This window comes from Pelobates fuscus, chromosome 10 (assembly GCF_036172605.1).
Source record: "Pelobates fuscus isolate aPelFus1 chromosome 10, aPelFus1.pri, whole genome shotgun sequence".
Lineage (NCBI taxonomy): Eukaryota > Metazoa > Chordata > Amphibia > Anura > Pelobatidae > Pelobates > Pelobates fuscus.
This window is the reverse complement of record NC_086326.1, coordinates 23,647,265-23,664,571: the sequence shown is the minus strand read 5'-3', so window position 1 is coordinate 23,664,571 and position 17,307 is coordinate 23,647,265. Positions and strand designations below refer to the sequence as shown.

The 17,307-nt window shown below is 38.8% G+C and overlaps 1 protein-coding gene across 1 annotated transcript; it reads right to left on the bottom strand.

Annotated features, from left to right (window-relative positions):
- Positions 1–4,299: 4,299 nt before the first annotated feature.
- On the bottom strand, positions 4,300–5,076 carry LOC134574660 (olfactory receptor 5AR1-like). Its single transcript, XM_063433788.1, has one exon. The coding sequence runs from the start codon at positions 5,074–5,076 to the stop codon at positions 4,300–4,302; it is 777 nt and encodes a 258-aa protein (XP_063289858.1).
- Between the last annotated feature and the right edge of the window lie 12,231 nt (positions 5,077–17,307).

Sequence of the window (17,307 nt, the reverse complement as noted above, 5' to 3'; positions counted from 1 at the left end):
TGTGATTTTAACCATAACAGCAGACGCCTCAAAAAGATCATACATAAATATTGGCCAATTTTAAAGAACGATCCAGCTCTAAATCAAATACTCCCTGACACACCAGATATAGTATATAGAGGTGTACCGAATCTTAAAAGCACTTTAGTCAAAAACCACATACTGTCAAGAAAACTGACAAATCATTTTTTTAAAGAAAAGTCTGGTTTTTATGGATGTGGCATGTGTGGAGCCTGTAAGAATTCTAAAAATGGCAGAAGAGTAGTGAGAAATTTTTGCCATCCACAAGAGAAGAACACTAAGTTTAAAATTAAAGAGGTCATCACTTGTCACTCAACTAAGGTAATCTATATGATTACATGCCCCTGCGGGCTAGCATATATAGGAAGGACGACCAGAAGCCTCAATACTAGAATTCAGGAACATGTTAGGAACATCCGAAATGGGTTTCTGCAACATAGTGTATCTTTACATTTTAAAAATTATCATAACAGTAATCCACATCTAATGGAATTCATGGGAATTCAAAAAGTAATCGGAAATTGGAGAGGCGGTGATCCCATTAAATTAATTGGACAAGCAGAGATGAAGTGGATTTTTAATTTAAACACTATGTTACCTTATGGTCTTAATGATGATTTCGAGATATGCCACTTTTTATAAGATTTTTTGGAGACATTTTTTAGAGCATTTTTTTAAAGAAGGTACTTTTGAAAGTTTTTTGTAAAAAAAATTTTTGTAGAATATCTTTCAATATAATTTTAAAATAAATATTTTGTATAGATTTACGGATTTTATCCTTTGAAAAGAATAGGTATACTTTCTGCCTTTTTTAGATATGTCTAATATTGATGTTATTTCCAATATTATAGACATAATATACTTAGTGGTGAGAAATCATCATGATGAGAACCATTTAATATATGTTCTATGGTCTGTTCTTGAATGGGGCTAATACCAACGATCTCTTTTTATATGTATTTATCAGTTACTAATAGTTTGCTCTCTTTTTGTTTATAATGCTCAAATGTGAGCATATTGTGTCAATAATAGAAAAGAATATGGACAATAATATGGACATGAACATTGCCAATACTATGCCCTTTAACAAAATGGGGGCTTGAAGTTTGAAGGATTAAGAAAATCGGACAAAGACTGCGCATCACAGGAAACGACATCGAATCCCACGTGACCCGGAAGAAAGATACCATTGAATAGTGAGGTGAATACGGAACTTTCAGATTCCCGGAAGTGACGTCACACGCATGGACGCACGCACATGCGCGCTGACGTCACTGATAAGGGATAAATTATTTCAGCCGGAGGTCCCTACACTCCCCCACAGAAACGTCCGGGATTGGTTGGAATAGAGTTGGTTTCCTCCAATCCGGACAAAAGGTGGGCAATTTAAACAAGAGGGAAGCAGGAAGAGGTTACCAATTGATAAAGCCGAGAGGAATCGGCGAAACGCGTTTTGGACTGATACCAGTGTTATGTATGTATTTTAAGATTTTAACAATTTGTAGAATAAAAGTTTTAATGTTTAACATACACCTGGTACATCTTCTATCCTGCTAAAGAGGGAAGGAGTCATCCCATTAAAAGGACTCACAGGCTATTACACTCAGAGCCAGGTTACAGGCTCTGATCCAGGTGAGAAGCAATCTTCACCTTTATTTGATTTTATACACAATTATCATAAGGATTTCAACACCAGGGCGAGTTTTCCCTGTTTTCTCTTTGCTTTTTTTGAGGAGCATACTGCATTCAAAGTAAAGAATACCCGAATACCTTACATACCCCTAAAAGAAAACAGCTGGGGAGTAAGTGACTATTATTAAGCGCTACGCACTGGCACTGTTGCATATTGTTTATGTATATAGTGAACCAGCAATATAAGTCTATACAGATGGATTTGTCACAATAACCCCCTCTATTTTTACCTTTTTTCCCGGGAAGGGGATATTGCTTCCAATCCCTGGTGGTCCAGTGGTAAATTAACTTAACTGAGCAGCTTCTCCGGCTGGAATTCACCCTTGCAACACTCTGAGTTAGGCCTTGTGAGAGGGACCTTCCGCACCCGGCAGAGCTACAGGCTAGATCTCCTGGGTCTTCCTCTCCTCATCTCAGTGCCTCAGTGATTTGCTGACCAGCCCTTAATGGTACACAGAAGACCTGGCGCTTGGATAGTGCCGGCCGTGCATTTGCTGGCAGGAGAGATCAGAGGATCTCCCCTGCTGGCCTTGGCCCATGGCCATCACAGCCCACAAGGCATTTCAGGTGTCTGATTAAAAGCCACTAGAGGCAGTCTTGGAATTATATTATTGCAATTTCAAAAATTATTTACATTGCAGAACTAAATGGGATTGGGACACTGCATTGAGACTACTTCAATGAGTTGAAGTGGTATGGGGGATTATAGTCCCTGTTTTTTTATTTTGCACTTCAAAATGCATTCAGGTATTGGTTATAGAATTAATTTAACAACTTTTCTATTCAACCTTTTTTTTTGTTATTCCTTTTTTTTTACTGTGCACATAATAACAAACAATCCTGAAGTGCCACATTAGCAGTAGGAAGCATAATCCAACATGGTTATAGATGTGACATTTGAGTTAACAGCACATTTTAAAGTCAAGGATAGTAAGCAGGCATTTAGTCAATGTAGAGGCATGGACTATCTTCTAGTCAGAGCAATTGGGTAGGTTAATACAAACTGTCTATGGTTATGTAGTCATTGACAAACTGTGTCTGAGCCTAATACACTAGACAACTGGGTATAAATTAGTAGTAGAAAAAAGAAAAGAAAAACAAGACCTGAAAGCTCATCTTTGCTAGATAGACTTGGAAGTGCCATAAATGTGAAATGCTATTGCCAATCTCATTCATCCCACTCAGGCTGGTCAGATCCAGGAGTCCACATTTCTGCTAGCCGTATTCTCTCCTCTCCCTGTCAGCAAACCATCTAGGTTCTGCAGAGGGATCCATGGTCTGCGCTGCCTCAGCTCTACATGACCTCAGCCCCTGTTCTCATTGGGAGGTATTGCCCAGTGTCCACTAGTTCCTCCAGGTTGTTTGTCTGGTTTTCAAACCCTTGGGGTTTCCAGACTTTGGACTTCTTTCCATGTAAAAAACAGTTAAAATGTGTATCTTGTAATACCTTTTTATTGGACTACCATCATTTTTTAATGACAAGCTTTCGGGAGAACTTCCCTTTCTCAAGTCTGAAGCATTTCTGAGCAAGACGACACATAGAATTCAAAGTTGAGTTGTGATACAGGGGTTAAAGCGACATGAGTGTAGATAAGACACAGGTTTGTTAGAAAATAGACACTATTTTTGCAGAGGGTCATAAAAATCTTTCTGAAGAGCAGAGTGAGGGGGAAGAGAGGTGTCTATTTTCTAACAAACCTGTGTCTTATCTACACTCATGTTGCTTTAACCCCTGTATCAAACTCAACTTTGAATTCTATGTGTCATCTTGCTCAGAAATGCTTCAGACTTGAGAAAGGGAGGTTCTCCCGAAAGCTTGTCATTAAAAACTTCTGTTAGTCCAATAAAAAAGGTATTACAAGATACACATTTTAACAGTATTTTACATCTACATCACTGGACTAACACGGATACAATCTCTTCTTGAACTTCTTTCCAGAAGGCAATTGGCGGTGTAGAGGTGGCTCCAAGTGGGCCACCAGGAGGCTGCAAGTGGTAAACTTTGAGGTGCGTGTGCAGCATCGGGAAATCATCCGCTTCTCCCTTCCACCAGTACAGCAGTTCCAATAGGCCTCCAGGACAAAACAGGTTGCTGCTCGGCAAAGCTCCACCATCCAGACGTGATAAGCTTCACAAACTGTGGATATCAGTCGTCCTGTGGTTCCAGCCTTCTGGTAGTGGGTTCAATAGTTAAATTTGACAAACTTTTGTTCAGTTCATTGGGAGCTCTAGAGAAACCCATCCGGCCATGTTAGCTGTCGGACCCTGCCCCCACTGTTCAACCTTTTTAAAACACTTCGAAAGTCTAAATTTAAAGTCTATAAAATATCACAATGACATAATTATATGACAGATACTCTTGCAAAACGAGACATATAACATCTCCTGTAGATTTATGAACTATACATTCAATAATGTGAATATGAAAAGCATTTTTAACAAATGTTTTTACACCACACATCATGCATTAAAACTGTGTACAAAAGTTGACTCCTGAAAATCCAGTAATTTCTGCAATCCTTGAGTCCACTCCTGGATCTGTTGTAATATTGTACTTGATCATTCTTGCAGATATGGATTATAGGACTAATTTAACATATAGTTTAGAAGAAAACATTGTTTTATTAATCTTTGAAAAACATCTTGAAAGTCTTTATTCTTCAGGGTGTAAAGAAGAGGATTCAACATGGGAATAAGTATAACATATAAAAGAGCAAAAAACTTGTCCTGCCCTGGAGAATACATAGATGTTGGTCTCATATACAAACTGATAATTGTTCCATAAAATATAATAACGCAAGTTATGTGAGAGCTGCAGGTAGAAAAAGCTTTATGTCGACCACTTGCTGACTGTATGTTCAGGATAGTAGAAATAATAAACACATACGATATCAATGTAAGAATAAATGCACTGGCAGTGATGAGAGCCCCATCAATGTAGGTCCATATCTCAACAGTAAATGTATCACTACAGGTAAGTTTAAGCAATGGAGTTACATCACAGAAAAAGTGGTCAATGTGGTGTGATCGACAATATGAAAAGTTAGCAAACAAAATAGTATGTGCTACAGGCACTAATAAACCCATGACCCACACTGAAAGCACTAGTCGAGCACAGTGCTTTGAACTCATAAATATTGAGTAATGAAGAGGGTGACAGATTGCTACATAGCGATCATAAGCCATGGCTGCCAATAATAAGATTTCTATACCAGCAAAAGATATGAAAAAATACACTTGAGTAAAGCACTCTTGAAAGGAGATGGTCTTACATTGAGTGAAGAGCATGGCCAACAGTTTGGGTAGAATGGTCGAGGTGTATGAGATATCAATGGCTGATAGGTTACACAAGAAGATGTACATGGGTGTGTGTAAACAAGAGTACAAAACTATAGATACAACAATTATAAGATTACTGAAGACAATGATGACATACACCAATACAAATGTTATAAAGAGAGGAAATTGAAGTTGTGGTGAGTCTGAAAAACCTTTCACAGTGAATTCATTTGATGTGGACTCATTTGACATAATGTTTAGTCTCCAAGTCTACAAAGCAAAACACAAAGATGTTTAAACGAACAAGTCATTTCTGTCTCGTTTTCCTATTAAATGTATGTATAGAACTCTCTGTATTTTGTGGTTCTAGTTTTCAAAACATAATATTTTTGGAGTCACTAGAGGTTTTTTTTTTTGTTTTGTTTTACAGTTCTACTTTTTCCTTGTGTTTTTTAAAGTGCAAATTTTTTTGTAAAAAAAAAAAGCCAGACACAAAATATATATAGCAAAACACATGCAGCAATCACTAAATAGAAGTTCAAAATTACCTGACATTAAATGCTTCAATATTTCCACCACAGCACATATTTAAATATATATATTTAAAGATTTGCCATGGTGGAACTATGTATATAATATATTGCCCCCACAGCAAATTTTGTTTGCAATTTCTGAATTTCTTTGCAATGTGAATTTTGTTTTGCTAGCAAACAAATATATAGAAACAGAAAATGTGACGGCAGATAAGAACCATTCGGCCCATCTAATCTGACCAATTTTGTAAATACTTTCATTAGTCCCTGGCCTTATCTTATAGTTAGGATAGCCTTTTGCATATCCCATGCATGCTTAAAGGGACACTCCAGGCACCCAGACCACTTCTGCCCATTGGAGTGATCTGGGTGCCAACTCCCACTACCCTAAACCCTGCAAGTGTAATTATTGCAGTTTTTATGAACTGCAATATTTACCTTGCAGGGTTAAGTCCCCCTCTAGTGGCTGTCTAGTGGCTGTCTACTAGACAGCCACTAGAGGACACTTCCGTGTTATAAAAACGCTGGACGTCCTTACGCTATGTGAGGACCTCCAGCGTCGCCGAAATCCCCATAGGAAAGCATTGAAAGCATTATTCAATGCTTTCCTATGAGGAGGTCTAATTGCCGGGAATGCACATTAGGTCTCCCCCCACCGCCGGCCGCACATGCACAATAGGTCTCCCCCCACCGCCGGCCGCACATGCGCAATCGGTCTCCCCCTCCGGCTGATGGAGGAGTGTAGGCGGAGCCTGACCCAGCGTCGAGGGACATCGGCGCTGGATACAGGTAAGTCACTGAAGGGGTTTTAACTTGGGATGGGAGGTGGGAGGGAGAGGATACCTGCAGTGCCAGGAAAACTGTTTGTTTTCCTGGCACTGGAGAGTCCCTTTAAACTCTTTTACTGTGTTAACCTCTACCACTTCAACTGGAAGGCTATTCCTTGCATCCACTACCCTCTCAGTAAAGTAATACTTCCGGATATTATTTTTAAACCTTTGCCCCTCTAATTTAAGACTATGTCCTCTTGTGGTAGTTTTTCTTCTTTTAAATATAGTCTCCTCCTTTACCGTGTTGATTCCCTTTATGTATTTAAATGTTTCTATCATATCCTCCCTGTCTAGTCTTTCCTCCAAGCTATACATGTTAAGATCCTTTAACTAGAGTTGAGCGAACCCAGACTGTAAAGTTCGGGTTCACACCACACATTAAGTTTTTTGGACCCCGGACCCGAACACGGACATAACACTGTATGTTCGGGTTGGAGTTCGGTGTTCGGCGATTTAATGGCGCGTTTTGAAAGGCTGAAGGGCAGCCAATCAACAAGTGTTTGACTTGTGTGCCCTCAGAAGCCATCACAGTCTCTGAAGTCTTATTAGTGTAGGGAGAGGATGCTGCCTCTGTGAGGGACCGCTTAGGAAAGAATTCTGCAAACTAGTACATTAATGGGGTGCACTTCATATCTGAGAGTCAAATAGAAGCGTCAAATAGTGCACTTACTGCGCAGTTGTAAACATTCCAATTATTTTGGTGCTAAACTGATAAATAGTACATTTTGGGGCCTACTCTTCATATCGAAGAGTCAAATAGAAGCGTCTAATAGTGCGCTTACAGCGCAGTTGTAAACATTCTTATTGTTTTGGTGCCAAATAGTACATTTTGGGGGTGCACTTCATATCTGAGAGTCAAATCGAAGCGTCAAATAGTGCACTTACTGCGCAGTTGTAAACATTCCAATTATTTTGCTGCTAAACTGCTAAATAGTACATTTGCGGCTTGCACTTCATATCTAAGAGTCAAATAGAAGCTTCAAATACTGCGGTTACAGTGCAATTGTAAACATTCTAATTGTTTTGGTGCTAAACTGTGAAATAGTACATTTGCGGCCTGCGGTGCATTTCTTGCAGTCCATTAAAATAAAAAATTGTTGACTATTGGCGGTTACATTGTCGCCTGACATAAACCATCTGTTAGTTTGGTCGGTGAATGCAAAGAATGAGGAGAGCATCAAATAAGGGACATGGCGCTGGTCGTGGTGCTGCTGGTGTTGGTGGAGCTCCTGTTGCAAGGAGAGGACGTGGTCGATCTGTGCCAGCTACACGCACAAGTGAAACACCTTCCTCAGGTAAGAGTAGGTGAAAGAACCTTCAGCGTTATTTGGTTGGCCTGAATGCCGCTCTACAAATGGTGAGGCCAGAACAAGTACAGGTGATAGGTGGATAGGTGGATAGGTGGCACAGGAGGAAGAGGAGGAGAAAGAGGGGTAATTTCCATGGTTATCAGGCCAGTCATTCACAAGTGGCTTGGAGGGTGGGCTCCTGCACCAGCATAGGCCAGGTACACAATTGTCAAGCCACCCTGTACCTTGTGCACCCTGTACTGGCCTCACTCAGCTATTGTTTTACTTAAGTGCACTTATTCTTTGTTTTCTTTTTTTTATATGTCCCAATATTTTGGGGGCTATCCCAATTAAAATAATATATATATATATATATATATATATATATATATATATATATATATATATATATATATATATATATATATATATATAAACAGTGTTGGCTACCTCCTCCACCGCCGCTTCCACCTACATCGCCGCAGTCACCACCTCCTCAACCTATGGGTCACTTAGTATAAACTATGTACACAATAGCAGAGGCTTGTGAAGGCCTTTTCTCCATGTATCAGCAGTTGAGCTCAGTTTGAACAATGAAAGAGATTACCCTGCACTCCAACCCTCTCTCAAATTGATAATTCTGGTGATCCTCCTGACAGCCATGCTTTTGATTTATGTTCTTCCAAAGCTAAAATCAAAGATTCCATCTAGTGCTATTTTAGGGCTCAACTGTATTTTTAATTTCTATGTATTTTATGTTATTTTAAGTGTTTACTCTATCCACATTTGTTTGCAGGGCACTTGCCCTACTCTTTCTAACATTTACTTCCTTTTGCAGCCCTCTAGCCATTTCTAGGACATTTTTAGAGGCATTTTAGTGCCCAAATGTTCGGGCCACCATTGACTTCAATGGGGTTCAGGTTCGGGGTCAAGCTCAGGTCAAGTTCAAGCCCAAACTCAAACTTTTTGCTGAAGTTCGGCCGAACTCGGTGAACCCGAACATCAAGGTGTCTGCTCAACTCTAGTGGAGATGTCTTCAGTTTTGTTTTCTTCAAAGAAACAATTGGTCATCCTATTTACATAATCCTTACCCTTTTCTGATATTAATAAACTATTGTCAATTTTCCAATCTGGTCTAACAAATATTTGTTGTCTATCCCTGTTTTCCATTAAGACTCCATTATGATCTGTCCATGTTAATTATTTGATATATTTTTTTTTCAATTTGCTGTATAAGAGATGATCTTCCTAGAAAAAAAATCTGTTTGTGAATATGAATAATGGACCCATGAGAAGTGTGTAAAATCTTCCTAATCTGGGTGCATAGTTTTCCATAGATCATATAAATTATATTCTCCCAAAAGTGACTGAACATTTTTTGTTTGATTTAAGTTCAATAGACTTTTTCTTTACCCCTAAATATTTCTTAGCTTTTTTTTTTTGTCCAATATCATATTAAGATCTCCAGCTATTATCAGCAAACCTTGTGTAAATTTCTCCAGTTTAACACATACCTTCTTGAGGAGACCAACTGGGCCTTTATTAGGTGCATATACGTTAAATAATGTATATTATATCTAATTTATTTTACAGATCAATAAAATATATCTGGCTTCATAATCTATCTCTTGATAGATATTTTCAAAATTTATATGATCAGAGATTAGAATTGCCGCTCCTTTTTTTTTTTCTCTTTCACTAAAGAAGAATTTATAATATTAGAGTAACCCTTTAATGAGGTATTTTTTTATACTTTCTTTGGTCCAGTGGGTCTCCTGCAAGAATGCCACATCTACATGTTATTTTAAAAAAACAAAAACAAACTACCAATACTACTTTGCACACAGAACAGAGTACGTACATCGTAAGTCAACCCTGGGTGTGAGGTTTAAGTGACTATGAGAGGCAGGTTTATTGATTTCATTTTTATGTGCTATATTGTCTACTGTTAGTATATTTAATTTAAGATTTAAGACCTGATGCTTGAATTTTGTCCAATTTCCTACAGAAATGCTATATAATGAATACTATCTTCTCTTGATCCAGGAGACTTCTACATTATAAATAATCCAAACAAAAAAAGTTAAATATTATATATAATATGTACTATATAATTTAATATACTGTTGCTTCCACACCTATTTTATTGCTTACAGTAAGTTACAATATTTTATTTTGTTAGAATATTGATATTTTTGAACCTTTCTACATTTATTTAATTTGACTGTACGTTTCTGGTGTTTTGAGTCATTTAATGTGTTCATTTTACTCTAATTTATGATGTTTTGTTGGGAATCTCCTGGTTAGATTCACACAGTAATATGCTCACAGCAGGGAACTTAACACATTCACCTTCCTTTTCCTCATCAGGCAGCGAGGCAGCTTAAAAGTCTGAATGAGATTTCTGATTACTAGATTAATATTTTTTTAAATCTTATTACTATTACAGCCTTAATTCTGCGAGCCATGTTTCAAATCACAATACTGAAGAGACTCCATAGGGCTCTGTGTAATAGCCTATTTTTAACCTAATTGTAGACATTTTGCAATTTAGTAAATCTGGCCAAGATTTTACAATTGCATTGTCACAGTAAACAACTATGTGGCTTCTGGATCTGGGTTGCCAACCAAATCTGATTATGCAACTTGTTAGAGGATCCCTGCATATCTATTCCTATAGTAGTTACAATAATTCCTATATTAGTTACAATAAGTAAAATGTACTCAGTCAGTACTTACATATAGTGAATGTATCTCCATAATGCTTAATAAAGTATGTTGTTTAAACTCTCGGTATAAAGGTTCTGCAGATGATTCTGAGAGCTTTTATTCTGCACTTTTAAGCATAGTGTGTGCACATGGGTAATAGTTTGCACTTTATATAGGGAGCATTTAGGGTATAATAACATTAATACTGTAACATGAGGCAACCTGCTCCACTGTGTGCATGTGTCCCTGTGTGCATGTTTTCTGCTGGGAATAGGGAGCACTTAATGTAAAAATCTATATGTGTCAAAAAATGAAAAAAGCTGCGCTGTGCCTTTACCACCTTAATGTAAAGTGAAAATGCAAACCCCTATTTGTGCAAAAATTGCAATTACTTAACCCCTTAAGGACACAGCTTCAGAAGCTTGTCTTACGCAGAAGCTTGTCTTACGCTTAATGACACAAGCAATTTTTGCATTTTCTTGCTTAAATGTTTTACATTTTCTTAACTTTTTTACACTTTTACATTTTTTTCTAAACTTTTCTTTTACCGTTAACCCCTAACTAGCAGTAAGCAGCACTAACAGTAAATTCCCCATTTTCCCATAACTCCCACCCACCCCAGCTAGCAAAATATATAATTATAAAATATTTAAATGAATTAATTAAATAAATTGAACCCCTGAGGGTTAAAAAAATAAGTAAAAGTTAATCCTCAGGGGTTAAAAAAAATTAGATCACAGTATAATACTGCGATCTGTATGTTGATCACTGTAGGCAGTGATCAACTGGCAGGAAAGGGGTTAATTTTTATTTAGACTGGGTAAAGGGGGGTGGTATTTTTTTTTTTTACTTAAACGTTACTAAAACAGTTAAAACATTTTTTTTTACCTTTTTAAAGCTTATTTTAAAAAAAATTTAACGTTAACCCCTAGTTAGCCTAACACCAAATTCCCCTATTCCCCACTAACTTCCACCCATCTCAGCTAGCTAAATATATATATAACCCCTGAGGGTTAAAAAAAATAATAATTAACCCGCAGGGGTTAAAAAAAAAAATCAGATGACATTAAAATGTATACCCTGCCGATTGATCACTGTAGTCAGTGATCAATTGACAGGGAAGGGGTTAATTTTATTAAAACAGGGGAAAGGGGGGATGGCATTTAACTTTAATTTTTTTTTTTTACACAGGGGGCAGGATCAGTGAAGATCCGTCTCCCTGCACTTCACACAGAACCCGGACGTGCAGGGAGGCGGAAGGTCAGTATTTGGAGCACATGTGCTCGCTCTGACATGCTGTCAGAGCGAGCACCGGTGCTGGGGCAGCCCGATCGGGTGCTCCTGGCAGACCAGAGCACCGTTAACCCCGCGATCGCCGCAATTGCGGCGATCTGGGGTTAACTTTAGTAAATGACGGACATTTTCCGTCAACGGTCCTTAACTGAAGGACAAGGTTGACGGAAAATTTCCATCACCGGTCGGGAAGGAGTTAATAAAGTGCAAAATACTCTTGTTTACAACACTCTCTAAGTGTTTGTGCCAAAATATATAAAGGAGTAAAGTGCAAAATGCAGTAGAAGAAAAGGTGCAAAAATACACTTTAAAAACCTTCACAACTTACAAAATGATGTTTTCCTCAGACCATTCAAAAAAGGTTTCATATAATGTATTTAGGTGTCCATACATTTGCATAAAACAAAGAGGAAAGGGAAGAGAAAAAGGCCCTTGTTTGATCCTTTCAATTTGGCCAAAATCTCGCAGGTGGGCTTCAGATTCTGCTTGATGCTTCCAGGAGGCGGGGTTAATGACCACTTGCGTGCATAGTGACGTCGGTAGCGTAATGATGCGTAATGACGTCTTCCTCAGCTCTACTTTCTCATTGCCCGCATTTTACCTATAAGTCCACCCTGTTTGGGCAGATACTAGTTCAGTCCGTATTTTATTAGTATTATTCATAATCATTTTATGAATAAACTCTTAAACTTGTACCCACTATTTTAACTCTTATAGACCTTTTAACCCCTTAAGGACACATGACATGTGTGACATGTCATGATTCCCTTTTATTACAGAAGTTTGGTCCTTAAGGGGTTAATAATATTCTTAATGTGTGTCCCTTTAAATATGTAATGTGTTTTATAGCATTTGGTTTTTATTATTTATTTTACATTTTTTTAATTTATAGTTATCTTTCATAGGAATCTGGTCTTTATTTACTATTTATTTTTGGTCAATTATAATTTTTTTTCTTTTGTTTGTGTTTTACTAATACTTTTAGTTCCTGCCTGGGGAACTTCATTTCCCTGCATGCTTTTATATCTTATTCTTATTGCTGTGGGCATCTAATAGATGAAACCTGGATGGTTTGCCTGTCCTCTGATTAATAATCACCACCTCTTTTCCACCAGGAGCACTGCACTGTGTCTCTTCTTAATTACTGTTTTGGGTTGCTTAGGCATCGCGGTTCGTGGCGACACGTGGTGCGGACTGCGGCACCATATTTACACACCTAACAGGTGTACCTTCTTTCGGGCACCCATGTGTCTAATAAATCCCTCATTTTAGATTCATTTTTAGCCTCCCCCTTCCCTGTCCTGGGTAGACCCAGGTACATAGGTTTTTTTCAGGTTTCTCCTCTAGCTGTCCGACGGCCGCCATCTTGGTACACCGCAGCGGCCATCTTGGAACCCCTTTAAAGAGAGATTTTCTCTTTCAATATACTCTTTTGCCAATATTCATTATTTTAAATATATTAATAGTATTTGGACATTTATTTTCATGTTTTATTTCTATATTGTTCTTATTTCATGTTTTAAGGTTAATGTCCAGGTCACATGATCAGTGACATCATCTGACCATTTTATTTGAATTTTACAGCTATTTAAAGAGTGAAGGTCCCTTCCTGTAACACTTTGAAAAAGCCTTCTGTAAAGGTGAAACGTGTTAGTGTGTTACTTATATACTTTTTATTTCATTTTACAATAAAATTAGTTTGTATTTTACATTTGGACCTTTATTGAACATATTGGAGAAGCTGCATCTCACATTCCTGGGTGGGGGACAAACCACCTATGCTGTTAAGGATTGAGCAATTCATATCTGCTCATCCATTGTGAGTAAATCTCCTTTCTTATTTTATTTGTTTTATAAAAACCGAGAGCACGATTTGTGTTTTTTATACTCTTCACATATCAGTGGAGCATCATCCTGGATATACAATGTGGCTTATTGGCATAAAGACACGATACCAGAGGGGAACAGGACCATCTATACATCCACAGATGGGGATTATACCATCCATACGCTATGATCTGGAGCTGATCAATAGCTCCAGAAAAGTGTGAGTGCAATACTTCTTTATTTTTTGCCTCTACTCTTTCTAGACATACTACACTATTTTTGCATTCCTGTCCCATTTAGTTGTTTTCTTTTATATTGCTCCATTGGATTCTACACAAGGATTTTATCTGTAAAGTGCTGTTTCCCTACTGTAATGGTATCAATTAATTAATGACTTTACATCATAAATAAAGCATATTTAGTGTAATGCTTTGGAGGCACCACTAGGGGCAGTGTGTAGGAAGACATGTGCTTCTGGCAGTGACATCACAGGCCAGCCTACTTACACTGAATAAAAACCAGATGTAGGAGAAACTCTGTCTCTTTTTGCCTGTACCTGACTGGACCTAAGATGTAGTACCAGCTCTGACAACCCCAGCCAAAGGGCTGGGGCCTTGTAAGTAATATAAATTAGCAATTGTAATAGCCTTTTGTAAAACGTGTGGCAACCTTTTGTAGTTTTGTATTGTGTAATTATTATGGTAAATTGACATTCTGCTAGCATGTGTTTAATTGTTATTATGGTAAATTGACATTCTGCTAGCATGTGTTTAATTGTTATTATAATTATATTAAATATACATTTAATACTACAATGTTTTGTGTATTTCCTATTATATATTCAACCATAATACCGAACTCTAAAAAATATTAATGTTGTTATTTGTTGCTTAATTATTATATATTAATTATTAAATTAATATTCATATTTAAGTCACAACTTTAACACCTACATTCTCCGCCCTATTTGCATCAACAACCAGAAAGAAGAGACTCTAGTTTGGGAAGGTTTAGCTGCTGACAGGGCCGGTGCAAATAATTTTGGGTACATAGGCGAAGATGCATTTTTCCGCCCCCCCAAAAACATCTTCACCTGTGTGCCTCTTAACCTCCCTTTTGTGTTTCTTATCCCGTCTTTTAAATATCTGACTCCCTTTAGTGTATTTTATCTCCTATTTTTGCCTTTGTGTGTCTCCTATCTCTCCTCTTTGTATGACTCTTACATCCTCCCACATTTTGTGTGTCTTACTCCTCCCAGCCCCTTTGTGTGACTCCTTTTGTCCCAGTCCCTTTATGTCTTTTACTCTTCCCAGCTCCTTTGTGTGTGGCTCTTTCTTTCTCAAGCCCCGCTGTGTGTTTCTTTCACATCCAGCCCCTCTCCCCGTCCCTTAATGGTCCCCTCCCTTCTCTGACCCTTACTGTTCCTCTCCCCTCTCTCCTCCTTTCCCTGTCCCTCAGTGTTCCTTTCTCTACCCCCCTCTTTTCCCTGTCCCTTAGTGTTCCTCTCCCCTCCCCCCCTGTTCCCTGTCGCTTAGTGTTCCTCTCCCCCCTCCCTCCTTTTCCTGTACCTTAGGGTATCTCTCCCCTCCTCTCCCTGTCCTTTGGTGCACCACCCACCCTCATAGTGGTCCCCTCCCCTTCCTGGTGTGCCTCCTACCTTTCTTGTAGCGTGGCTGAGCGGAGCGAATCCCGGTACAGGGAGCTTTTCCTATCAGTCCTGCCAGGTACAGGAAACAGAAGTTCCTGTACCACGGTACACTCCACTTGGCCACGCTACAGTCAGGGGTGTATAAACACTGACAGTCACACACACTCAATGACAAACACACAGACTCACTTGTCTGACACACTCATTCATTGACAGACACTCACACGCACACTGACAGACACACAAACACTGACAGACTCATTGACAAACACACACTGACAGACACACACACACTCACATGCCCACACATCCACACACACACACACAGAAGGTTTCATCTATCCAGGTTTCATCTATTAGATGCCCACAGCAATAAGAATAAGATATAAAAGCATGCAGGGAAATGAAGTTCCCCAGGCAGGAACTAAAAGTATTAGTAAAACACAAACAAAAGAAAAAAAATTATAATTGACCAAAAATAAATAGTAAATAAAGACCAGATTCCTATGAAAGATAACTATAAATTAAAAAAATGTAAAATAAATAATAAAAACCAAATGCTATAAAACACATTACATATTTAAAGGGACACACATTAAGAATATTATTAACCCCTTAAGGACCAAACTTCTGTAATAAAAGGGAATCATGACATGTCACACATGTCATGTGTCCTTAAGGGGTTAAAAGGTCTATAAGAGTTAAAATAGTGGGTACAAGTTTAAGAGTTTATTCATAAAATGATTATGAATAATACTAATAAAATACGGACTGAACTAGTATCTGCCCAAACAGGGTGGACTTATAGGTAAAATGCGGGCAATGAGAAAGTAGAGCTGAGGAAGACGTCATTCCTGGTGTGCCTCCTACCTTTCTTGTAGCGTGGCTGAGCGGAGCGAATCCCGGTACAGGGAGCTTTTCCTATCAGTCCTGCCAGGTACAGGAAACAGAAGTTCCTGTACCACGGTACACTCCACTTGGCCACGCTACAGTCAGGGGTGTATAAACACTGACAGTCACACACACTCAATGACAAACACACAGACTCACTTGTCTGACACACTCATTCATTGACAGACACTCACACGCACACTGACAGACACACAAACACTGACAGACTCATTGACAAACACACACTGACAGACACACACACACTCACATGCCCACACATCCACACACACACACACAAACTCACAGACACACATACTCACATGCACTGACAGACACACATACTCACATGCACACACACACACACACACACACACACACACACTGACAGACACTCACTCACACACACACACTGACAGACACACATACTCACATACACACACACAAACTCACAGACACATATACTCACACACACACTGACAGACTCACCCACACACACACTGACAGACACACATACTCACATGCACACACACACACACACACACACAGAGACACACATACTCACACACACACACTGACAGACACACTCACATGCACACACACACACTCACAGTAATTAATAATCTAAATGTAATTTAAATTTCCCACCCAGCCTCTCTAAGCCTCCATAAGGTGACCTGACAGGAGGGAGAGCTTCCCTCCTGCCGGTCACTGGAATTTTGCGCCCCCAGAGCCGGTGCGCCCTAAGGCGGCCGCCTGTGCCACCTTATGGACGCGCCGGCCCTGGCTGCTGAACATACAAGGAACAAGTACCAGAATCTAGTTTGTTGCTATAATCTGAGTTAGGTCCTGCATACTCTACATGGTGATGCTGGACATTCCTCTTATAGATGTGTTGATGTAGTGCATCTCTATGAAGGGATAAGGATTAGCACAGTAAAACATTTTGCTATACATTCACGCTAGCCTTCCAATTCTTTCCTGTGGGGAAGCATTGGATTGGCTGAGATCATCAAGATTGCTGATTTCAGCAATGGAAACGAGGCTGGCTATTGAGAGAGCACCGTGACAATGGAGTAAAGGTAAGTAAATGTACTTATTTACTTTACTCTGGAGCCTTCATCAAATTTACTTTGTGATTAGCATTAATAAGCCTTTTCTAAGCACCCATCACTGGAATTGAAAAAAAAAAACCTGATGACAGAATCTCTGCTTTTTGTCAAGTTTTGTTTCCCTCCCTGAACAGAAGCAGGGAAGATTATAGAGACTGTCTGCTTCCAACACTCTCTACCCCAAGG

Bases quoted from the DNA above. Each gene is read 5' to 3' on its own strand.
- LOC134574660 (XM_063433788.1), bottom strand. From the start codon at position 5,076: ATGTACATCTTCTTGTGTAACCTATCAGCCATTGATATCTCATACACC.